At 42.8% G+C, this 26,800-nt stretch overlaps 1 protein-coding gene across 1 annotated transcript in view; it reads left to right on the forward strand.

Annotated features, from left to right (window-relative positions):
* Positions 1 to 26,800, forward strand: part of SUGCT (succinyl-CoA:glutarate-CoA transferase) — a 577,328-nt gene that overhangs the window by 79,332 nt on the left and 471,196 nt on the right. The window contains exon 9 of the mRNA XM_075271200.1: positions 1,199 to 1,294. Within this exon, the coding sequence (XP_075127301.1) occupies positions 1,199 to 1,294 (96 nt within the window). The remainder of the gene's footprint in view (positions 1 to 1,198; positions 1,295 to 26,800) is intronic.

Here is a 26,800-nt window from a genome sequence, read left to right on the forward strand (position 1 = left end):
CCATAAAATCTTACATCATCTCTTAAATAATTATAATGCAATATTCACACACACATATACTCGTGTGTGTATCTATCTATCTATCTATCTATCTATCTATCTATATATATATATATTTCTTTTTTATTTATTGAGACTATATATATTATATAATTTTGTACACTGTCAGAAGCTTGTAGTCCTATTTAAGCAAAATAAAAACATTTATTCGACAATATCTTAACAATTTGACCTGATAGAGCAAAACGGTTTTCAGATTTGAAATCAGCATAAAAAACTACTTAAGAAACACTTAATGACATTTAAGATATCCACGGCGTGTTTTCCAGTTTAATAAATCTAACTACCGGTGCTCTTTGTTTTTTACCTTTTTACATAGAGTCAAAATTTTACACCAGATTTCTTCTAATGTTTATGCTTTTAGCCAAAGCTTGAACACTTTTGCTACCATGTGTTTTACTGGGTTTACAAGAAATATTACATTAATTTTGATATCCACAAGCCACCACTTTATGAAATTTATGATGGTGAGAAGATGGTAAATATGATAACTTAGACAATGAAATGAAAAAAAAAAAAAAATTACAAAACTAAATCCATTCCACTCCTTCCAGGTTTACTTCACATACCCCTGTTCTTCCTATGCCCAAGCCAGGTCCAAGTTCTAGATCCACAAACATTTGTTGGATGCTGGATACTTTGACTGTTTGAGCTCATGAAAGAAATTGTTTGAGATGTTTGAGCTCAGTGTGACTAAATCTGGCTATACAGTGTGAGAAGGTGTCAGGCAGAGTCCTGGAATCATGATATATCTCCCTGAGATTTCCGAGTTATGTGTAGCCCAGTATGAGTCTGGAATAGGCCTCAGCTCAGCTGTGGGTACTGGGCCATAAGGGTCCATGCACACGGAGCAAAATGTTATTAAATATTATCCACTATTTGACACTGTAACAAATCTGGCACATTTTAAGTCTGCGCAGTCTGAATTTGCAGTGTCTAAAATTAGACAACATTAGTATATCTGCATATAACACCACGAGAGAAGAGACTTCTGGTCTCCCTGCTGCACTGTGCAAAACTAAGAATGGGGAGATGACATATATATTAATAAGTAGCCTTATCCATTGAAATGACTCCACTGAGAAACTTATTATATCCACATAACCCCTTTAACATGATTTTATCTATTGTGTTGCAGGTTGCTTGCTTGTCTCACATTGCTGCAAACTTCCTTAATGCAGGAATTGAAGCAAAACGTTGGGGGACAGCACATGGAAGCATTGTACCGTATCAGGTAGGATTCTAAAAAAAAAAATGATAATGAGAGTAATACATTATTACTTTATCTTCCCAGCAAAAATATATTCATGAATGGTGTCAGCCTCTACCTCTAAGCACACATTTTAAACCCTTCAGACCCTAATTGTTGACACATTGTGCAGCTTGGGTGTTTATATACTTCCTCCTTTTTTAGCAAATTTCACTGTAAAATGACCTGCCATCAAATAGGTTATGCCAGCATTTTGTCACCCTAGAAATTGTTGCTGGTGGCATGATTCACTTAAGTCTGTGCCTTCATTCTTCTCCTCAGCAACTTTTCTTCTTAAATTCCATACGTACATTGTTTTTTTTTTTTTTTTTTTTTTTTTTAACCGTTCCTTGTTTTACCAATCCTGAGCATGACTTTAATGTTGCCTTGTTCCTGACATTGCTTCTTACTGCAGTACTAAATTTATGGTCTTTAGGACATTTTTCTGTAGTCTGCATGCTTCAGCTTCTAGTGTGAACCCTTTGTCACTTGCCACTGCTATCTATTGTATGTTGATTATGGACCATACATGGTAAGTGGTGCAAATCCAATCACATTGTCTTTTAGGAAGCAAGATGAAATAAGCCATACCTTTAGAAAAGCGTTCTTCAAACTCTTTTTGCCAACATGCCAATATAAAATCTTTGTTTTTCAGGTTTCTGTTTCCTGCCTGAGAAACTGGACAGGAGATGGAAACCTGCAGTCATTTTTCAAACCATTCATTTGAATGGGTTTGGAAAGTGTCCAGCCGTGAGCTCCTGTGAGCATTTTGTGCTCTCCGCGGTGAAACAGTTCTTTCTTTAAACCAGACACAAAGTCGGACATGCAGGACTTTGTGTCCGGTTAAAAAAAAAAAGCGGTTTCGCCTCGGAGAGCACAAAACGCTCACGGGCGCTCATGGCCGGACACTGTCTGCCAGGTTTCCGTCTTCTGTCGGCAGAAGACGGAAACCTGAAAACGGAGATTGGGCACAGGTGTGAACCTGCCCTAAGCTTGCAGGCCCCATAGCAGCCAATACATTTGTTGTAGAAGTTGTTCTGACACTGTGTTTAATTGAATCTCATGAAAAAAACTCCGCTCCGCATGTCCCATTAGGGTACGCTGACATCATAGAGATGGGACAGTTCCTCAGCATACAGTCAAATAATAGTATATAGTCAAAATATCTGCTCTATGAAAGTGGGATACAATTAGGATACAATTGTGTGTTATTTCACATGGACCCTCAAAAAACATAAATAAAAGCTAAAGAAAACATTATATGTACAACAAAAAGTGGCAAACGAAAGTACAACTCGTCACACAAAGAATAAGCCCTCACTTAAATTTATCAACAGGAAAATAAAAAAGTTATTAATTTAGAATACGGTGAAAGCATTAACGTACAAACTGTATGACTCAATCTGTCTTTGGATTACTTAGATGGCCATTTATGGGAATGACTACCATTTAGTACTACATTTGCTTGACTAACTGTGACATTCCTTGAAATTCAGAATGAGGTTGGGAAAGCTACATTTTGAAAGGGGTTGGGACAACCCATTACCTAACAGTCACAATAAAATGCCTTTTTGATCAGTTATTATTACTTTTTGTTTTTGACAGGGGAGATGAACAGAAAACTTTGATTTCTGGTATCATATGAAGAATAAATAACATACTAATTTTATTTTAGTGGTTGTTATGGATGTGGTGAAAACATTTTTTCATTAATCCATTCCCGCCCTGTGGTGGGCCACAGCCTCCTGACTGCCTAGGCATAATTCCCATAGGAACTAATGTGTGATGTTCTGCAATACTGTGTATTGTAAAACATTGCATTGTGGATCTGAGATCCTAGCTTCAAGTCCCCTTGTGGGAGAGAGAAAAAGTGAAAAAACACAAAAACACTTAGTGAAAACATACAAAAATAAAGAAATAATACAAATAAAAACAAACAAACAACACCTATGTATTAAAAAAAAATATAATGTAAACAAACATGTTAGGTATCCCCACTTACGTTCAAGTCCTCACTATCCAAAAGTAGTTATTTATCCCATAAAAAATATACTGCAATGTGCAAATTAACATATTTTAGTCACCTTGCTTTCCCCAAAATATTACAGTAAAAAGTGATAAAAAAGTCATCTATACCAAACATTGGTGCCAATAGAAAGTACAACTTGTCCTTCGAATAGTGAGAATTGACATATCTCCGACAACAGTACAGTAAAAAAGTTATAGGCATCAGAATACGTTGTACCTCGGAAAACTGTTCATTTTCAAAAAATGCAAAAGCAAAATGCAAGGGGGGCGTGGCCTGACTGGTGAGGCGAACAGACGTGCTCTCACAGAGCTCCGCCATAGCTGGTGTGAAATCTATCTCCATCTGCCTCATCAAAGCCACCACTCAATAGACTTTGCTCCAAGGGACATCCCCCGGTCTCAGTTCACCTCCTAGTGGAGCTTTGGGCGACATTTGCAAGAGCTGCAGCTTGGTTTGAGACCTGCGGCCTCCATCCCGGTCCGCCCGCCATCTTGCCACCAGTGCCTGAACTCTGGGCCCGCTCGGAACTCCCCTGCTCGCTCTGCAGTTCTCCCTACCTGAACTCTTCCTGCTCAGAGACTAGTCCGGAGGAATACCTGCTCTGAGACTGTTCCAACCTGCCTTGCCTTCACTGAGAAGCCGCCTGGGCCTACTTCCGGCAGGACGCACCGACAGATAGAAGGTGAACAGTGACAGTACGGCCTGATTTACAGCAGCTGTCCTCCTGCGCTCGCTGCTCCCCCTCCCTCCTCCTTCCCGGGGGGAGTAGAAGCTGTACTGGGAGTCCGTGGACAGAGGTAGAGTGCTCTGGTGACTGTCGGAGATCCAGCAGGACCAGCTCCATCTGCAGTTAAGTACTAGTGATACCCCTGCCGTTTCCCTCACATACACCGACCGATATCTGGCCTCCACTGTCAGTACCCAGGATAAGACACAGTCTCAGGGCTTAAGCAACGGGCAGCAGAGTATTGAACTATTCCCACAGCAGCCGGGGAGCCTCATATATCATCTGTGTCCTTCCCTCCCCTCCTCCACTTTCTACAGATTCCCCCTGTGTTATCTCAGGGTCTTGGACCGCATTCTTTGTCTCCTCAACCATTCCCTGCTGCAGGCAGACCTCAGGCACTTGTGAACTCTTTTCTTAGATTTATGTTAATTGATTAGAATGACAGACTGATACCTTCCCAGATGCTGTTTTCCCACACCTAAATCAGATTGCTGAATACTGAAGTGGTCAAAATAGGCAGGGACAGAACTCCTGAATCCAGGCCTCAACAGAAATCTCTTGTCCCTCAAGCTGACATGCAGAAGTTTTTGAAGAGATATTCCTAGTGGAGAATTTTTGCAGTTGTGAGCTGCAGTGGTGTGAAGGGAGTGCTAAGCCCCTACTCCACCATCAGGGGGGGCTCCTCACCTTCCTCCACTTGCTGTGTGTTATACGTCCTGCAGTATATCCCCACGGAACTAGCACTTCTCCCATTGCTCCTTTTGCACCTCATGGGTACCGGGTTTGATTATGGAACTGTGTGACCGCCTCATGTAAGGCCTGGTGATACTGCGAGTGTACCTTCATTACCTTCTATGGTCGCTTCCCGCTGTGATATGTCCAGAAGACGTCCTAACACCACTACTGCTCCTTCCCGCACACCGGGCCGCTCTCTTACTCACTCACCATCAATCACTACCTTCCTGTCCCGATCTGGAACCTCGGCTATAGGGTCTGGCACTGATGACATGGCTCCTCCATCTCCTCCGCTACGCCAATCGCAGCCACCTCCTTCAATGTCTGCCACCCCCCTGGACATGACAAGCAATCCTTGGATTCAGTCTCCCTGCCCTGCTCGGCAGCCCATATTGCCTCTGCGGACTTTCAGCTACTTCGGGACCTTATTCAAGTTCTGCCCACTAAACAAGACCTGGATGCTGTAGTTTCCCGAATGGAACAATCCCAGGCACAGGCCCTCGGTGCGATCCAGTCTGATGTGTCTCAACTTTCCACTAGGGCTGACGCTACTGATCAAACACTGTCCTCTTTGGAACAACGCCTGTCCGCAGTGGAGAACAATCAAACCCACTCTGAGGCCCGCCTCCAGCATATTGCTTTGCTCCTGGATGACCAGGAGAACCGGGGTCGCAGAAATAATATTCGATTACGAGGAGTGCCAGAAAAAGGCCCTCAGGATGATCTGATCAGCCGAGTTAATACCATTTTCAATATGGCGACTCAACGCCCGCTGGATGCTACCTTCATGATGGACCGTGTGCATAGAGTCCAACGATCTGGCCCGCTTGACCCTGCTAATCCTAGAGATGTTCTGTGTAGACTACATTACTTCACAGACAAGGAACATATCCTGAGGTGTGCCTGGGATATGGGATCGGTGCCTTTTGAGAATGCCTCTGTCAAGCTCTATCCTGACGTCTCATCCCGCACATTGGCTATGCGCCGTGCCCTTCAGCCGGTGTTAACTCTGATTAAGGACTGTGGAGGTTCCTATAGGTGGGGTCATCCCTTCCATTTGATTGTTCGTGCTGGCTCCTCTTCGATTGTTGTCCGTTCCCCGGCGGACTTGCCTGATTTGTTTGCCTCCCTGGGTGTGCGCCCTGTCTCAGTCCCGAACTGGCTTGCTCTGGATTCCTCCCGCCCTGCTGTATCCAGGCGCGGCCGCGGTTCCAGGCGTTCTTCTTCGGCTGCCTCTAGAGAGAGACCTCGGCGAAACTCATCTCCACGACGTCTTCCAACACCGGTTCCGCCTGGGTCTCCACTCCGTCAACCAGATCTCTCAGCTCAGCTTCCCATTGAAGCATGATCCCTCATGCCGCCGGTTTTTGATCTGCTCACAGGACGGTGCTAATATCCTTTTATGTTGAGTGGTCTTGGACTTGTTTTATGGTTGGTGGACATTTTCACTGTGTTTATTTTGTTGCTACTCTGTTCCTCTTGATCCTGTTCCTGCTGGGCTTTATAGATGGCCCTTGTTGTTGATTTTGCTGTGTTTTTATACAATGTTGTTATTTGGACCTTAGAGTCACTTTGTAGCCCTGTGCTTCCTATCCCTTTACACTTTGTTGGGGGTGGGGGCATGGGGTCTTCCTTACCAGGTACACTCGTGGTGCTTGCGGGCCCACTTCTCCCCCATCTTTTCTTACTCCCTCACTCCTTCCTGTTTGTTGTTGTGCCCCTGGCCCATTTGTCTAGGGGTAGTTAGATTTGTTCTACTCTCGGTTCTTTTCCCCTTTCCTTTCTCCCCCCCCCCCCCCATACCTTTACTGCTCTCCTTCCTCTACCTTATTATTTTTCTCTCTTTTTTTTCTTTCCCTCCCCTTTACCCTCTTCAATTCTTCGTCCTCTCCCCTTCCTCCCTCCCCCCCCTTTTTTTTTTTTTTTTTTATTATTATTTTCTTCTTCTAGGGTGTGAGCTGGGAAAGCCCGTCTCCATGCCTCCGCTTGATCGCCTTTCCTCCATCACCGTGGGCTCCCTCAATGTGAGAGGCCTTCATAGTCCAGGGAAGCGCTCCGTACTCTTTAATCTGCTCAAAGGTAAGCGCCTTCATGTTGTGTTTTTAAAGGAAACTCACCATTGCTCTACCAAGCCATACAAGTTGACTAATGCTTGGTTTCCTCATGCATATCATAGCTCTTCTCCCGACCCGAAATCCAGAGGGACTAGTATCTTGATTTCTCGCTCCCTGCCTTGGGAACATTTGGAGACTCGCACTGATTCTGAGGGGAGACTTGTTATGGTCAAGGGTCGTATCTCCTCTCAGCTTTTTACTTTTGTTTCTTTGTATTTACCTAACTCAGGACAGGGTCGTGCTCTTAGTTCTTACTTGGGGATGTTGGACGGCTTTGTGGAGGCCTTCCTGGTGGCGGGGGGGGACCTCAATCTGGTCCTAGACCCTTCATTGGACTCTTCTGCTGGCGTCTCTTCTCACCCTTACTCGCTCATCAGGAGGGTTAAGAGGGATCTTCATTCCCACCAACTTGTGGACTCCTGGAGGTTACTCCACCCATTAGATAGGGATTACTCCTATTATTCTCCGGTCCATCACCGATACTCTCGTATCGACTACCTCTTTATCCGTCACCAACATCTCCATTCTTTATTGGCTGCGGAAGTCGACAACATTACTTTCTCCGACCATGCTTTGGTTACTTTGTCTGTTTCCTTGTCCTCCCCTATTCCCTTCCAGCGTCAGTGGAAACTTAACGCATCACTTCTTGATGACGTAACCATCTTGGATGACATTAAGACCCGTTTGGGGGAATACTTTGAGAGGGAGGAACTGTCCGGGATTGCTCCCCCAATGGTGTGGGAGGCTCACAAATGTTTTATCCGGGGTTTCCTGTTGCAACATGGTTCCCGCTTGAACAAGGAACGCCGGGCTTGCATTGAATCTCTGCTGCAGCGGATCCGCTCATTGGAACTTCTTCATAAACGCCAAATCACTCCTGATGTTTATTCTCAGCTTGCCAGTGCCCGAGAGGAATTGCGTACGCTCGTCACTGATAGGGTGAAGGGTACTCTAGCTAAATGTAGACGTCATTTTTACGAGTTCGGAAATAAGAGCGGGCGTTCCCTAGCTAGGGCCCTTCGGGTTCAGCAGTCCTCCACCTATGTTTCATGCATCGGTTCCGCCCAGGGTACTCGATTACACATGCCCCTCGATATTGCGGCTGCCTTTCGGGACTACTTTGCCTCTTTGTATTCTGTAGACTCTGGCCCTCCTCCTCTCCCTGAAACGGAGTTCCGAGATCGCATTCGTTCTTATCTCTCCTCCTCTGGTCTCCCGTCGTTGTCTCTAGAGGACTTGACGGCCTTGGAATCTCCTATTGTTGAAGAGGAAATTTCTTTAGCTATCTCCAGTATGGCAACTGGTAAGGCCCCAGGCCCAGACGGCCTTACCTTGGTATACTATAAGAAACTTGGCCCTGAACTCCGCCCCAGGCTGTTGAAAGTTTTCAATTCTCTCACCGATGGCTCGGCCCTTTGTCGTGACTCCCTGCGTGCTCACATAGCGGTTATCCCCAAACCCGGAAAAGACCCTCTTCTGTGCTCTAACTACCGCCCCATTTCGCTAATCAATGTTGACCTAAAAATTTTAGCCAAGATCCTTGCGACCCGTTTATCGCCCTTGTTAGGAAATATTGTTCACCCGGATCAAGCTTGATTTTTACCCGGCCGTGAGGCTAGAGATAATACTACCAAAGCTATCAACCTCATGTATGGGGCTAAACAATCGGGCTCTCCTCTCATGCTTCTTTCAACTGACGCTGAGAAAGCCTTCGATAGGGTCAACTGGCGGTTCATGGAAGAGACCCTGTTACATATTGGTCTTGGAAATTGCAAGATGAGTTGGATCATGGCTCTATACTCTCTCCCTACAGCGATGGTCAGGGTGAACGGTTTATTATCCCAGTCCTTCCCTATCCGAAATGGCACTAGGCAAGGATGCCCCCTCTCGCCTCTCATTTTCGTCCTGACTCTTGAACCCTTCCTCCGCCAGGTTCGAGCCGACCCGAACATCTCAGGCGCTGCTCATTCTTCCCGTTTATACAAAGTGGCGGCTTATGCAGACGACTTGCTATTTTTTCTCTCCTCCCCGCATGTCTCTCTTCCGGCTCTGATGCTCGCCTTTCAGGTTTACTCGACCCTTTCGAATTTTAAAATCAACTTTTCGAAGTCGGAAGCCCTTAATGTGACCCTTTCCTCCTCGGCGGCCACCTCCTTGAGTCAATCTTTCCCTTTTCATTGGGCCCCCACTTCTCTCAAATATTTGGGGGTTTATCTTACTCCGGACCCGAAAGATCTCTTTCGTTGCAACTTCCCCCCACTTCTGGCGTCTATCAGGGCTGATTGTTCTCGATGGTCCGCTGGAGCCTTTACTTGGTTCGGGAGATGCGCGATTTTTAAAATGAACATTCTCCCTCGTCTTCTCTACTTGATGCAGACGCTTCCCATTCACATCCCTCTGTCTTTTCTTAGATCCCTCACTTCCGTCCAACTGAAGTTTATCTGGTCGGGCAGACCCGCCCGAGTGAGCAAGGCTTTTCTCTTTCGTCCCAAGAGTTGCGGTGGTTTATCGCTTCCGGACCTGAAGTCCTATTACTTGGCTACCCACCTGACTCGTGTCGTGGACTGGTGTACGCATGCTGTTTCTAAACCTTGGGTCTACATCGAACAGGCATTCTCTCCGATCCCTTTGCAGGTTGCCCCATGGTTGGACTCCTCCTCATTGTCGTCTCTCTTTTCTCACCCTACCCTTGGTCCCACGCTTCGGGTTTGTTCCAGAGGACTTGTTCGCTCCACTCTCCTCCCTAAGGACTCCACTCTTTTTCCAGTGCTGGGCAATTCTGCCTTTCCACCTGCAATGTTTGACCGAGTTTTTCGTAATTGGCGCCGTCATGGGATTTTCCGTGCCTGTCACTTCCAGGACGCATGGGGATGGACTACACTTCTGAATTCCCAGGCCCCTCCTGAGCTGCCCCCTTTGGACGCTTGGCGGGGGATGCAACTTCGTCACTTTTTACATTCTCTCCCTGCTCCTGCAGAGTTCCGCTTCCAACCTACCCCCTTGGAAAAGATTTGTGTTGGTGCTGGCCCCCTTCGCCACTCTCTCTCGCTCACTTACCGGATCCTGGTTGAACCTCCGGAGGATTTTGTTCCGCCGTTCTTGCTGAAATGGGAATCTGATTTGTCCCTTTCCCTCTCTCAGGAGCAGCGTAGGCGCATTTTTCGCCTTTCTCATGCTGCTTCCATCAGCTCTCGCCACCAGGAGGCCAGCTACAAAATCTTGTCCCGATGGTATAGGGTTCCTACGAAACTCCATGCTATGTTTCCTCAGGTCTCCCCATTATGTTGGCGCTGTGGCGACGAGGAAGGCACGCTGCTACACATTTTTTGGTCCTGTCCTGCCCTTTCGTCCTTCTGGGAGGGGGTCAAGCGGATAACCCTCCAGCTTACTGAAACTTCTCACCATTTGGGCCCTGCCCTGTTCCTCCTTAATCATTGTGAGTCTTCTGTAAAGGTCTTTAAGCGTTCCCTACTTAGATTCCTGATCCTCGCTGCCCGGGCTTGTATCCCCCTTTTTTGGAAACGAGTGGATCCCCCTCCTCTCTCCCTCTGGATTTTGAAGGTCAACGAGATAATGGAAAATCTCACGTCTTTCCTGCATGGCACGACTGAGGCGTACATCAAAACCTGGTTCTACTGGTTCAGGTTTCAACAGTCTGCAGAGTACCGGACGCTTCTGGGCTCTGACCCCTCCTCTGATTGATACGCTTGTTGTTCGTCTCAGGTATTTGACCAGTGGTTGCTCCCGAGCCCTTCCCAACTGGCTGTGGTATGGATGACCTGACGAGCGCTCTCACTGGTTTCCTGATTGCTCACACTCACCCCTACCTACCCTTTCACCCTCCACATTTAGTCCTCTCCCCCACCCATCTGTCCCACTAACCCCCTCCCTCCTCCTCCCCCCCTTTTTTTTTTTTTTCCCCTTTTTCTTTTTTCTATGTTGTTTTCTGTGTCTTTAATTATTTTTTTTTTTATTATTATTTTTTATTCTTCTATGATTGTATTTTGTGTTGCACTGTGTGCTTTTCTGTTCGCAGGGCGGGTGTTCGCCTTGTAACTTGTAATTGTTTTTTCTTTTCTTATTGTAAAAAAAAAAAAAAAAAAAAAAAAAAAAATTTCAATAAAAATTTGAGTTACAAAAAGCAAAATGCAAAAAATTGGGATACATTTGTGTGTTATTTCACATGGACCCTCAAAAAACATAAATAAAAGCTAAAGAAAACATTATATATACAACAAAATGGTGACAAACGAAAGTACAACTCGTCACATAAAGAATAAGCCCTCGCTTAACTTTATCAACAGGAAAATAAAAAAAGTTATTAATTTAGAATACGGTGAAAGCATTAACGTACAAACTACCCTGCGTCCTTAAGGGGTTAACAAGAGGTGAACAGTTAAGCATTTAGCTCAGGCCCCCGAGTCCTGCTCATCCAAAACTGTAGGGAAGGGGGGGGGGGGTGTTAAAAAATAAGTGATTGTTGTTAGCCTTTTTCACCAGAATAAGTAGAAAGCCCTTCTCTCTATTTTTTGAATGCTGGGAAATGTGGTATGTGAGAGACAGCCAGGGTTGAAGGATCTCCTCTCCCTCCTAGAGCTAAACTCATGAAAAAATTATTATCTCATTAAAGAGGACCTTTCACCATATCCGGGCACAGGCAGTTCTATATACTGCCAGAAAGCTGACAGTGCGCTGAATTCAGCGCACTGTCGGCTTTCCCGATCTGTGCCCGGTGTGAAGAGCTTACGGCCCGGTACCGTAGCTCTTCTATGGTCAGAAGGGCGTTTCTGACCATTAGCCAGAGACGTCCTTCTGCCTCGCGGCGCCAATCGCGCTGTGCTGTGGAGCCGGGAGGAACGCCCCCTCCCTCTGCTCACACAGCTTGTCCATAGACGAGCATTATCAGGAGAGGGAGAGGGCGTTCCTCCCCGCTCCACAGCACAGCGCAATTGGCGCCGCGAGGCAGAAGGACGTCTCTGGCTAATGGTCAGAAACGCCCTTCTGACTGTAAAGCGCTACGGTACCGGGACCGATAGCGCTTTACACCGGGCACAGATCGGGAAAGCCGACAGTGCGCTGAATTCAGCGCACTGTCAGCTTTCTGGCAGTATATAACACTGCCTGTGCCCAGATATGGTGAAAGGTCCTCTTTAATTATGGATGTGGAGTTTGCACAAGGAAACAAATTAAATGTATGCAGTACTTGATATCTTGTTTTTTACACATGTACAAACACTGGATTTCTTCTTCTGTGAATGAAACAGATCATGAGACAGATTTTCAAAATTCAATAAGTATTACAGAATTGGTACATATATGTTGTATGTGGCTACCTAGCTCCTTTTTCGTACATGAGTCTTTGCTTTCTGTAGTGAGTATAGTAAGTTCACATGCAGTATCGTGAAAACTACATACCATGTTTAGGTGAAAATAAAACCTGAGGCTGCACTACTGAAAGCTGCTGGTCCCAGCCTGTCCCCTTCTAATTTATATCATTGTTAGTTTAGGTTTCTAGGGTGGTTTCAATGTGTTTATCAATGTTTAAAGATATGGCAATAAAAAGGGAGGGCAAAAGCTGTTAAAGTCATTCTAGTTGTGCAGCGTTAAAGGGGCTCTATCATTGAGAAAAGTCATTTGTAACTAAACATATACTTGCATAGGCTTTAGAAAGGCTATTCCACACATACCTTTTGTATGTAAATCGCCTCAGTAGTTTTTGAATGAGACCATTTTTATTCATATGTCAGAGATGGAAAATAAGAAAAAAGTCACCAACTATTAATGCACAAATAACCCTGTGTTATTAACTGGTTAATATAGTGATGTTTTTAACATATGCCTGAAAATGTACGATGGTTCGGTTGGTGGTGCCTCACTGGCCACCCAGGGATGTTGAGACTGGCCACCCAGTGGCACTGTATCCTCTCAGATGAAACACCAAGGATGCTGGTATGTGTGGTGATCGCTTAGTGCCAAAAAAACCCAAAAAACAAGTAACATTAACAGGCCACATATAAAGGTATAAACACAATGATTACATATAGCAGACTACATCAACTGTATGGCTGTGACTCCAGGGAAGGGGGGGGGGATTGGGAGTAACATCTCTGAAGAGTACCCAGGGGTCCCCGTTTGTTGGTACAGTGGCCTGCGTCCAGTAGGCTCCAGTGCATTTCATAGCCTGTTGCAATATGAATGATATACCTGTAAATTCAGGAGTATGATCCATATTAGTATCTATGAGGCCTAGGTGGGGAATATTTTTATCTGTTGACCTGTTAGTAATGGGCTTCTGCTTTTTTAGTTGCATCTCATGACTATCTGAATTATATTGCATCTTCAGCATAGACCAGCTAGTGTCTCTGTGTAAGCCTATGAGATCCTGAATTTGCATCTAATATATTTGCTTATCAGAGGATAATTTCGAGTTCACAATAAGGGCATAATATTTGGATAGTCCAGTAATAAAGCCATTGTTATAATTAGCTAACAGTGTACTTATTTATTGGATGTCTGTTAGAAACAGACAAAATTCTGACATTTTTAACCTTTTTTTTGTAATATTTATTTATACACGTCTACACGTTGCACCACAATATAGTTAGAGAAGTATTCACTGAGTAACCACACACAGAATTGACAGGCTTCACATCACATCCAACATGAAAAAGCCGTGTGACTTTAAAACATCAGCTTGCCAACATGTCTGTTGTACATCCGTTTGCTCAACAGGAGGTATCGCACTTTGAGTCCTGGAGGAGCATCATTTGCTGTTTGGACCTTTTATTTGGCTTGATAAACCACACTGTTCAGTAGACGTGCTTTTAAAACTTTCCAGCTTATGCCTTTGAGTACTTTCTTTAGTCCATGTGTTTTCAGCGTAGAACGCATTTAAAGAAAAACATCTGCCATTTATTGGCCTGTGCATACATTATACTTGCTGATGGCACAATGTGTTTTAAGTGTTCCGTTTGCAAACAGATTTCTCAAGCTTTTATCACTAGTTTAACCCAGATGAAGAACAAATAATCAGAAAAAGAGGTTCCGTTTTTATACATTCATTTAGTAGGAAATTAGCACCGAATTGCAGTGTGCATGTGGGATGTTTTAAAGTGGCAAGTCGCCTATTACGGATCAGAGGAGTGGCTTCTTTCTCCTAAATTTTTCAAATCTGTATTTTCCTACTAGCTCCTTTGCACAGATGTCTGCTATTTGGTAAGCAAGAATGTAAATGATTTTGAACATCTGCATCTGGGTGCATGACAAATGTTGGACACAGTCACACCAAAGCTTTGTACAATGATTGTAGCATTTAATTAGACTGCAAAACACAAAATGATGTGATTAAAGCTTCCCTTTCACAGAGAACTTTCTCCTCAGGACGTACAGTGTATTTATATTCCAGTAACCCAGGACTGAACTCCCTAAATGCACTGACGCTTAAATGCCATGTCCGTAGACATCTGCATTGAAATGCTCAGATGCACGAAAAATTCGAACCATTACATTTACTTACCAATTGATTATTTTCTATTTTCTAGTTTTATCTGTTGAGGCAGAGGTCACATGCTATAAAACTTTTGCAAACTTTTGCAAACTTTGCAGCTTTTTTTTTATTTTTTAAATTTAGTATGAGTTGTTTTTTTTTCCAGACACTTCAAAAAACAAATTACTGAAGACACGTTCCTTTTCAAGACACTTTTGACTTTGGCTCAAAAAAAAAATGCTGAAAAATCTGCAGCTGAAAATGTTGCTTTAAAGAGGACCTTTCACCATATCCGGGCACAGGCAGTTCTATATACTGCCAGAAAGCTGACAGTGCGCTGGGTTCACACCTGCGTTCATGTCTCCGTTCTATGGTTTCCGTCTTCTGCATGGCAGAAGACTCAAACCATAGACCGGGTCCGGCTGTGAGCGGCGGTGAGCGTTTTAGGCTCTCCGCCGCGAAACCGGATTTTTTTATCCGGACACAGAGTACTGCATGTCCGACTCTGTGTCCGGATTATAAAACCCGGTTTCGCGGCGGAGAGCGCAAAACGCTCACTGCCGCGCACGGCCGGACAGCTTTCTCACCCATTCAAATGAATGGGTGAGAAAGTCTCCTGCAGGCTTCCGTCTCCTGCATCTGTTTTATGCAGGAAACGGAAACCTGCAATAAGGACAGATGAACGCAGATGTGAACGAGCCCTGAATGGCATTTCTTGTGTGTTATGTGGCACTGAAGCAGGCAGGCAGGGCACCTCAGAATCTCTGGAGCAGAAGTGGCAGGGGGTCACTGAGGTAAATATTGCTTGTTTTCTTCTTTTAACACTAACTATTTTGTTAAAACTTACTGGAATTTTTGGCAGGAGTGTCTGACCAAGAACACTAGAAATTTTCCAGTCTTGCCATACCTTGAACTTCCAATAACGCTACCAACACCACATCACCATCTGAACAGCCTTTACCCTCTAATGAGAAATCTTCCCCACAGTAATTAAAATCCTCATCTCTGGTCTGGCTAAAGTAATGTATCTGGACAGAGAATGGAGAGCTAACAAGGAGCAAACTCTGTCAACCCCCCCCGCCCCCCAAGCATGTATTACTATGACAGGCCAAGCTGTGGTTGGCTATACAGTCACAGCTGATCATGGGGGATTTCTACAGTCAGGCCTGCAATAATATACTTGCAGTGTAAGCCATAATTCCGAAAAAGGTTGTCTAGTGAGATGTTATTTGGTTTATTCTACTCTAATTCTACACAGGAAAACGGTAATAAAAACAGTCACAATGCATTGATATTTGCATTTTTAATGTTAGTTACTTCCTTTCAAAGCAGCAAAATATGTAGAAACCAAAGCAACATCCTTATGTGTCACTTGTAGATTGTGATGCAGCTTTGCAGGCCATTTTACTTGCTATGTACCATATGTTCATTTTTGTTATATTGTTGGCTGTGTGAAATCTAATAGAATTCCATTGAAATGCCCTCTCTTGGCATTTCCATTTCTAGCTTATTTTTAGCCTGGGTGTTGCACTTTTAACCTAGATTAAGGTTTCATTCACACAACCTAGGTGCAAAATGACAAATATTATAGCAAACAGCCCATATATAATGTCCAAAAATAGATAAATCACAGTGCCAGAGAAGTTCCACAGTAAAGCCGTGAGACATCATTATATATCCATTTAATTATTATTTAGATTATTACAAACAAACATTTAGGCTGTTAATTTATTTTTAGTGCTGACACAAATCAATTTTTGTCACAATTTTTGGTATTTGAATACATTATAATGCCAAACTACCTTTCCTTATAGTGCATAATTACCAGTATCTGAATCCACTACAATGGCATAATAGTTTTCTAAGTCAAGAACTTCCTGTAGTACACATGCGCAATGAGTATTTTTCATTAGGCGCAGCCATATTTACTAAGGGAATTGAGACACCAGATGCATGCGCTTTAAGCTCATGAGCAGCCATCTTTAACTTGGGTCCATAAGAAACTTGTGATTGAGTTAGCTATCTGCAGCTATTTTTGATGTGGTTTTTCTTCTGATGAGGATTACTCACAGATAGCTGTAATAAGTCAAATAGGTAACATAACTATCTCTTTAGGATTTCTTTACAAATAGGGTTGAGCTGATCTTGAGATTTCAGGATCGTTTTTAAAATCCGATTTCCGAGCATTTTCCATTCTAACCCGATCCCAATTCCGTTCCCAATGTAAGTCAGTGGGATTTTTTCAGTAATCAAAGATCGGATTTTAAAAACGATCCTATTCACTACACAGCATGGAGTCTAAAAATTGAACACTTTAATTTTTAGACTCCACGCGGTGTAGTGATTAAAAAATCCGCTGGCTACTTAAGTCCCCCCTGCTGTCCACTTACCTGCACAGAAGCGCTGCCCCTGCCGCTTCACGCTGCTCTTGCTCCTCTTCTTTCTACTCCGTATGTCTGCTGTATGTGCCCCCCGTATGTGCCCCCGCCTCCCAGGCTAGTGTTACTGATGCTGAGAGTAGGTGGGTCTTGTTGTGGCTTAGGAGACTGTGGGCGGCTACAGGGCAGGGAGACGTAAGTCCATCACTCACGTCTCCCCTCCCAGTACCTGACCACACTCTCCTAAGCCACAAGCCCCACCTTCTTCCTAGGTCTGTAACACTAACCTGGTAGGCAGGGGCGCGCACGGACCTAGAAGAATGGGGAGCGACAGCGGCAGCGGATCTGTGCAGGTAATTGGACTATACTATTCTGTTTCCTCTCTGCTGTGCCGTATACTGGACTTTGCTACATCTGCATTACTGTACATTGATTTGTCTATCTACTCTTCTGCTTCGTCTCTGAAGCAGAAGAGTAGATAGACAAGTCAATGTACAGTAATGCAGATGTAGCAGCGTCCAGTCAGTATATGGCACAGCAGAGAGGAAACAGAATAGTAGATACTATCTACTCTTCTGTTTCCTCCCTGCTTTGCCATAGGAATGAATGGACGCAGCCGGCGCGCAGGGGGTTATGCGGCCGGATGCCGGCACAAGCTGTGTGATGGCTGCATCCATTCATTCCTATGGGAGCGTGCTATTCGAAACGGCAGTTTCGAATAGTACTCGCTCATCTCTAGTAGCTAACAATGTTAGCTTTTCCCACAATGCTTGGCCTGTAGCAAAGCATTGTGGGAAATAACCTCCGACCTTGATCCCACCTAAAAGATCGGGATCAGAATTCCAATTGCGATCATGAAATTTACTTGATCGCTGAATGGAATCCGATCTTTTCCGATCCCGATTGCTCAACCCTATTTACAAACTATTGATTCAACTAATAAGAGTACTTCGTCATTGTGCATAAGAGTATTTTATAATTATCTACATATGTATTTTTTGTTTTCGTGGATGTTCTTAGCTCTGCCGTCGGAAGAATGATTAATTAATTAATTAATGATTCCTAATTAGGTGTAGACGGGTGATGTCCTTGTTTTTATCCTTAAATACTGCAGTAGGTTGTTATAATCTTTAGCCATGACTAAGGGGAACTAAAACCCTGAAACACATAGACCTCTAATACTCCTCCTCTACATCATGGACTCTTTGTCCCATATTTCATAATTTTTTAAAATTTGTTATAATCCTTAACATGGGATAAAAGTTAAGTTTTAATTTTAGCCTGGAGTGGTCAGCATGCTGGATCTTTTACTACTATTTTTAGATGCAAAATGGCCACGAAAAACCTTCATCTTGCTCTCTATGGGTGGCCGTTTCCACAAATTACCCATACGTTACTGTGTATGGAGGGATCCGTGAAAATGGACAAAAAATAGAACATGACCTTTAATTTGATGGTCTGTTATAATGGACTGTAAAGTAATGGTCATGTGAATAGCCCCATTCATAGACATTGAATTTAATGCTGCTATGTGAATATAGCTTTAGGCCTCACAACCGTTTTCAGTGTGTCTATTCGCATGTTTGTTTTCTTGATTAACCGTTTGCTTTGATATGCTCTCTTTGTGCATTTTAATAGACTCAATAGAAATCAACGCTCCATGTGTGCATCCAATGGGAAAACGGCATGCATGATATTCATGTGCCGTCCATACCCTCAATTGGTCCAATCATTTGATATAGTGAGCTTGTGCCACCAAACAGCAGGGATAGGACCAGCCTTACGATCTACTCTGGGCTCATGGCCCCTACACGGACCCGTGATAATATACAGCCATAGAAATGAATGGGTTAATTTGCTAGCCATTAAAAACACAGACATCACTTTGATAAAGAACATTATTGTGTGGATGGAACCTCATTGCACATATTTCACACCACAGAACAACAGAAATGGGTGCCTGAAAACAGCCTTTTACTTTTTTAATTTTTTTTTCTAATGACAATATGGCCTTTTTTGTGCTCTAAAGTCACAAATTTGACAATAGATATTACCAAAGTCCATGGAACTCCTGTTCCCACTGTTTAAAAGATATTGCAAATATATATGTAGTATTTGTCTGAAAACACTTATGTAGTCTCTTCACATTGAAAAGTTAGAAGCTGAATCCTTGGCAGGTTCTTTGTGCAGCTGTGATTTAGTCTCACTTTTGTTTTTCTCATCAAGAAAGTGTTTGGGCTTCCAGAAAGTCATTGTCATTCACTTTGGAATGTGAGTTATTCATTCACTTGCTTTTCCGGAAAGACTCCGTTCTTTTATTTCCAATATAATCAATGCATTTCCTTTTAATATATAATTGTGGTATAGAAAAAACTTTCAGTTTTCACATATCAATGTGATTTAAAGGAGATTTAGCACAAAAAGTCTGCAATTGTCCATGTACATTGCATATGCTCTACGTTTTCTGTCAGGTGCTCGCGGAAATCAAATTCCCATTCACTTCCACAAATATGCACGTAAATGACTTTAAGTCATGTAAGATGTAGTTCTAGTGGGGGCTATTTCTCCTTCTGGAGACCACCAAGTTGCTGAATTTTATATGTCAGGCAGTGTTCCTTGTGAAAAAGTTTGCAAATTAGTCCTCATCCAGGATGTAAACTCATACTATATGAGAAATCTGCACATGGCAGACATCAGTCCATAATTTATAATAGAAGTAAGGCTATCGTCACACTAGTGTTGTGTGACCGTTCGTGGACCCTCCTCGAATAAAGTATGTGGAGAGAAAAGCCCTGGAAACACGGTGGACCCCATAGACGGGTCTGCGTGTAACCACTATTTTAGTTTCCGTCTCTCAGTCAATCAAGTCCCCTGGCGGACCTAAATGATAGAGAGCCCGGCGCAGATATGAACCTAGCCAAAGATGTAACATGCAATTTATGCACAAAAATAAAAGTCTAAAAGTCTAAAAGAAGACAACCAAGTAGTATTTAAAAGCAAAACCGAAAAGTGTCATGTCTAGCAAGATATGATCATTGTGATACATTTGACACATCTGCCTGGTCTAATTTTAATCTAATCTGCCTAAATTTAAGACAATAAATCTCTCCAACTGCTATTTAAGGCTGAAGCTCCACGTTGCAGAAACGCAGCTTTTTTTGTTGCGATTTTTTGAGCCAGAGTAAGCAGTGGATTGAGCAGAAGAGAGAAGTATAAGAACTTTTTATAGAGTTCCCATTCCTTTTGTAGTCATTCTTGGCTTTGGCTCAAAAAACTGCAACAAAAAAAGCTGCGTTTCCGCAATGTGGGGCCTTAGCCTAAGGCTGGATTCACAACACTGCTCGCTCTACGTTCAGGGATTAGGTTCTCGAATCCGATTGAAAAATTTCATATTTCCTGGTGGGCCCCATTATAGTCTCTGGGGTCAGGGGATTACTGTGGGTAACTACTTTTTAAGCGGACCCAAAAAACCGGAAAGCCATATGCTAGTGTGAGCCTAGCATAAGATGATATAATATTTTTTTATATATATTTTAGGAGGCATCACCAAGGAGAAATCCAAATAAGTGAGAATAAATAAGTCCATTAGAAATAACCTCACAAAACATACTGTACACTCAGTTTCCTTTATATACATAAGCATCCCTGAAATTTTTTAATTACTTTATATGTGATTATTCAGCAATTGCATTCATTGCTTGGCTATGGGTTTTCTTCTAGCAGCAATAATCCAGATATTTTGTGGGTTTAGCAGACTCACAATTAGGTCTTTACTTTGGCTGTGGCTGTAATATTGCCGAATATATACATATACCTTAAAATCATAGGATATATTACAGCTTATAATGTGCCTATAAAACTGAAACTTAAGTGATGATAATAGCAGGGCAATCTACAGTATGTCATTAAAGAGGCTCTATCACTGGGAAAAGTCATTTATAACTAATCACATTCTTGCATAGGTGTTAGAAAGTCTATTCCACACTTACCTTTTGTATGTAAATTGCCTCAGTGATTTTTGAATAAGTCAGTTTTTATTCATATGCTAATGAGCTTCCAGCCAGCACAGGAAGTTCCCAGCAGCACTCGTCTCTACTATTATCTTCTATGTGTGTGCAAACAAGAAGCTGAGTCATCACCATCATCAGCCTGTGCTGTATACTCCCATAGGAAACAATTGCAAAGAGGGTCCACAATGCATCATGCACCAGTCTAATTAGCATATGAATAAAAACGGACTTATTCAAAAACAGCTGAGGCAATTTACATACTAAAGGTAGGTGTGAAATTGCATTTCTAAAGCCTATGCAAGGATGTGATTAGTTAAAAATGACTTTTCCCTATGATAGAGCCCCTTTAAGTGAAGAGATAATTTTAAGATTCACCACTAGGTGGCACTGCTGCATTTGGAAATGAATAGTAGAAGAAAGTCAGTGAACATTTGTATTCATTCTGTCTGTATTTCAAATGCTGTTCGTGTAATATAGTTCATCTACTGTATTTTCAATGGCATTTAAACGATATTAATCATAGTATCATATGGAATTTTATGCTTTCAAAAACACTAACATGATGCCCTGATGCCCAGAATAATCAGTTAGCTATAGGTGCTTGCACATAGAATATTATACAACATTATTATTTTACACTCTCTGCTGGTGACCCAGTAAATGCAAGAAACTATAACAAACGTCTTTAGAAGTTAGTTGCATTTGGAAATTGGTTTTAGCTTTGTTCCCCTTTCTCATAAGAATTTAGGAAACACACAAGCCGGCCTTATAAATAGAGAGCATTTAAGAGCCTGTTTATAAATGACATCTGATGAGATTTAATAGTTTTCTTTCTTACTCTTTAATTTTCTTCTTTTAATAAATGGTCCAGCAGGGCTGTTTACTATATAAATGTATTTTCTGAACTTAGTTAACAGACAGAGTTTGTTGTCTTTAAACAGGTTTCATGTTTCCTAAAGCCGAGCTCCATTTCAAAAACTCAGGTTAGCTCTCCCTATACGTACATAAGGTGGACATACTGAATTTTAGGCAAATATATACAAAAGTCAGAACAGCTCACCCACTGTGGTTACGGTTCATTGACAGTTCAGAATATGAAGATGCAGCACAGCCGCTCGTAGGACTAAAAGACAAATCATATATAGAAAACTTTCCTAAGTCCAGCACTATTGGGGTTAAACTCCAATATCTTTATTTGATAGCAGCTCAAAATATGTAGGCTGTCATGTTATACCAACAAACCTGTAAATATGACAAATTAACATATTGGATTGTAAACCTAATGTTGATGATTCTATAAATGTGTTACATAAAAATATAAATTTTACAGCCCACCTGTATATGTTTAGTTGCCGCTATACCTGCAATTACAGTTCAGTCCCATATACTTTAATTATGTGAAGATGTCTCAAGTTGTAATACTGCTGTTATTAAAATGACAGATCTATGTCTAGGAAACATATGCCTAGAAAAAAAAAAGGGCCACACTGTCTACCAGAATATTGCAGGCCCCAAACAGCTGATCATTGGGAGTGCCAACAGCCAGTCCATCACAATCTCTATGCCGAATCTTTCCTGGACTGATTTATTGCTGCCATAGAGGGCAGAATTGGGGCTGGTGCAGAATTGGGGCTCTGTTTAACCCCTATTATTTGTGTTTTTCTTGTGTGTAAGCTTGACAGGTTTTTAACGCATTGACCATGACTGTACAAACTGAAGACAATGGTAGAGCAACAAACCTCTCTTACCAACAGTTCCTCCATCTTCTAGAATTAGTGCAGCCATGGTCAATGCCTTAAAAATCTTATTAGGCTGATAAACAACTTGAACAGAAATGAGCAGTGCTAAACCCAGTCCCCACCTCTGCTCTAGCCCCGATGGCGTTAAGCTCCCAACTACACTGGCACCAGTTCCACCCACAATGGCCCTCATACCAGCCCTTCCAGCAGCAGCAAACAGGTTTTTCATAGAGAATAGCAGTGGCATTTTTATTGATGGATTTATATTTTTTCTTCATACCCGAGAGGCTAAATGATTACTTAGAGCAGTGGTTCTCAACCTTTCTAATGCCGTGACCCCGCAATACAGTTCCTCATGTTGCGGTGACCCCAAACCAAAAAATAATTTTGGTGGATACTTCATAACTGTAAGGGCTAGTTCACACAGGGGGCGGTATAGTGGATCTAGGCACTGAGAGTGACGCGGGGAGCCGCGTCACTCTCGGGTCAAAACACGCTTGCCATGACTGTCGCGGCTTCCCCCCCGGATTCGGCTCAAATTAATGGGACGACTCGGGAAGTACAGTGCCACTATTGCAACAAGTCAGTTTCTGAAATTTCTTCCTTGATATTCACCTGTGTGTGATATCTCTAGGATTCTGGGATGCTGATTCTTATGGTTGGTGGGAGTCTCAGTGATCAGACACTTCCTGTACATAGGTGATAAGTGTAGTTCATGGGACAACCTATTTAACTACTTATGGTATATTATGGACAATTGCCATTCTTCCTTCCTTTAACTAAACAGTAACTAGACATTGGGGTGGTGGTGGTGGTAGGGGTATATTAATCCCCTTTGTGCCAGTTTTCTGAGGTAGACGGATGATATTGTGGTGTACATTTGGCAGAAAGCCCTTGCTTCTGTCAAACACATGTCACAACCCCCATTCTATGCCTCTCTTGACACACTGTATGAATGTGGGTGTGGGGGCAAGATGAGGATACCTCAGCCTGATATCTTCTGGCATGAATTATAATATGAATGTAGATCTCTATTCAGTCTCACATGAGTGCACCACCTGTGTTATGAAGAAGCCCGAGCCTCTCCATAAACCAACCATGCACTGTCCCTGTCAGGACCTTTATTAAGATTGGCATAAGATCCTGTCCTTTGTTTGCATCAATCTAATATTTTTAGCACAACATTCCATAATATTGGATATTTGCAACATTTTAAACAATATAACACTGCTACATGTATAACAACTAGTCACGCTATGTTACATTTAAAGCCCTGTCAAATATTGTTAAAAATGGAAGAGATACCATTACACCATTCACTGTATCCATTCCCAGTGCAGACAAGTGTAGGAACTAATCTCTGTAATACAGCACCACAAGGTAAAATAGACATGTGAAGTATGACTGGATTGGTTTGTTCACAAAGTAGAGATGTCACTTAATACACCAGCTAGGGCCTGGGATTATACTGATATAAAAGCTTCAAAAAAGGCTAGGATTAAATCTTTGGTATATAGTATACTGTAACACAAAGCAGCCTCAGCCGATAAGGACTAACAAAAAGATAGTAGGTGCAGATTGTTATATGGTAAAATAAAAGAAGTTATCATTGACAAAATACGTTCTATTGTTCAGAAGTAATGCTAGATGATTGGGAATTAATAACGTCATGATGCAGTGGGCCGGTGGGTGACTATTCTGTTTCACTCTTCTATAATTTCATTGTATCTTTGCCCAAGTCAGTACAGCTTAAGATCGTTCACTTTTTGGACATGTGTGAATGAAAACATAAAGACTGTGGGAAAATATGGAAAAGAACCATCACACGGAGAACAATTCTGGAATCTGTGGAAATATGACATCTAAAATTTTGACTTGCAAAAGCATGACTTACATACGTATCATCTACAGTTAGATCTGGTGGCATAGCTGATATATTTTTGTTTAGTGCTTTTTTTCTCTTACACTATAGCCGTCTACAGTTGAAAAATCACAATGTCCTAAATTTTATGTTACATATTTATATCTTGCATTTGAAATTCTTTGTATGGCTTGCTGGGGTTCTTTTTCTGTGCATGATAACAAAATCAGTTGTAGAAGTGTTTCTCTTTTGTTTCAAAGAACACATCAAGAATTCTCACAAAAACATAAGAACACAAAAATGTGATTTTAATTTACACTAGGTCAGATCAGAATGTGACATTAAAAACCTCTATCCGTGATTCTGCATCGTCATAGGAAAGGTATGCCTTCCTATATTCTATCAGCAGATCTTGAATAAAATGGGTGTGTTAATTTTTTTCTTCCCACATCTATTTTACACTAGGAGGAGACGGACTTATCTAAGGGGTGGATACAAGATGGCCCCCTTTATAGTCTATAAGTCTATAGTTGCCACGGGTAACCATTTTTTAAGCGGATTAGGTTTCCGTTCTTTGTTACTCCAAGCAGACCAGAAGAATGAAAACCCAAGTGCAGGTGTGAGCCTAGTGTAAATGCGATTATATGCAGAAACTCGCTGACCCTATAGACTATAATGGGAATTTTTCAAGTGGATTTGGAAACGGAATACCTGAACGTAGAGCGAGCACTGGTGTAAATCCAGTCTTAGGCTGAAGCCCCACATTGCAGAAACACAGCTTTTTTTTGCAGACTTTGCTGCGTTTTCATGAGACAAAAGCAAGAATGGCTACAAAAGAAATGGGAACTATATAGTAAACTCTTACACTTCTTCCTTCTACTCAATCCAATCCTGGCTTTGAGTAAAAAAAACAAACAAAAACACAGCACAATCTGCTACAAAAAAAACTGCATTTCTGCAATGTGGGCCCTTAGCCTTAAAGAGTAGAGATGAGCGAACACTAAAATGTTCGAGGTTCGAAATTCGATTCGAACAGCCGCTCAATGTTCGTGTGTTCGAACGGGTTTCGAACCCCATTATAGTCTATGGGGAACAGATACTCGTTAAGGGGGAAACCCAAATCCGTGTCTGGAGGGTCACCAAGTCCACTATGACACCCCAGGAAATGATGCCAACACCTCTGGAATGACACTGGGACAGCAGGGGAAGCATGTCTGGGGGCATCTAACACACCAAAGACCCTCTATTACCCCAACATCACAGCCTAACAACTACACACTTTACACACTCAATACCACCTCTCTGACAGTAGGAAAACACCTTGAAACATGTGTATTTGGCACTTGCAGTGAGGAGAGCTTGTCACCAGCAGTGAATTTGGCCCTTGTAGTAAGTTGAGGTTGGCACCAACATTTGTTTTGAAAATCAGGGTGGATTGAGCCTCTAACCAGCAGAGTTTGGGCAAATTCATGGTGGAGGGAGCCTCTAAACACCCCAGTTTGGGCAAATTCATGGTGGAGGGAGCCTCTAAAAACCCCAGTTTGGACCAATTCATGGTGGAGGGAGCCTCTAACCAGCCCAGTTTGGGCAAATTCATGGTGGAGGGAGCCTCTAAAAAACCCAGTTTGGACCAATTCATGGTGGAGGGAGCCTCTAACCAGCCCAGTTTGGGCAAATTCATGGTGGAGGGAGCCTCTAACCAGCCCAGTTTGGACCAATTAATGGTGGAGGGAGCCTCTAACCAGCCCAGTTTGGACCAATTAATGGTGGAGGGAGCCTCTAACCAGCCCAGTTTGAACCAATTCATGGTGGAGGGAGCCTCTAAACAGCCCAGTTTGGGCAAATTCATGGTGGAGGGAGCCTCTAAAAAACCCAGTTTGGACCAATTCATGGTGGAGGGAGCCTCTAACCAGCCCAGTTTGGACCAATTAATGGTGGAGGGAGCCTCTAACCAGCCCAGTTTGGACCAATTCATGGTGGAGGGAGCCTCTAAACAGCCAAGTTTTGGGAAATTCATGGTGGAGGGAGCCTCTAACCAGCCCAGTTTGGACCAATTCATGGTGGAGGGAGCCTCTAAACAGCCAAGTTTTGGGAAATTCATGGTGGAGGGAGCCTCTAACCAGCCCAGTTTGGACCAATTCATGGTGGAGGGAGCCTCTAAAAAACCCAGTTTGGACCAATTCATGGTGGAGGGAGCCTCTAAACAGCCCAGTTTGGGCAAATTCATGGTGGAGGGAGCCTCTAACCAGCCCAGTTTGGACCAATTAATGGTGGAGGGAGCCTCTAAACAGCCCAGTTTGGGCAAATTCATGGTGGAGGGAGCCTCTAACCAGCCCAGTTTGGACCAATTCATGGTGGAGGGAGCCTCTAACCAGCCCAGTTTGGGCAAATTCATGGTGGAGGGAGCCTCTA

The sequence above is a fragment of the Leptodactylus fuscus genome, chromosome 4, assembly GCF_031893055.1.
Source record: "Leptodactylus fuscus isolate aLepFus1 chromosome 4, aLepFus1.hap2, whole genome shotgun sequence".
In the NCBI taxonomy this organism is placed as follows: Eukaryota; Metazoa; Chordata; class Amphibia; order Anura; family Leptodactylidae; genus Leptodactylus; species Leptodactylus fuscus.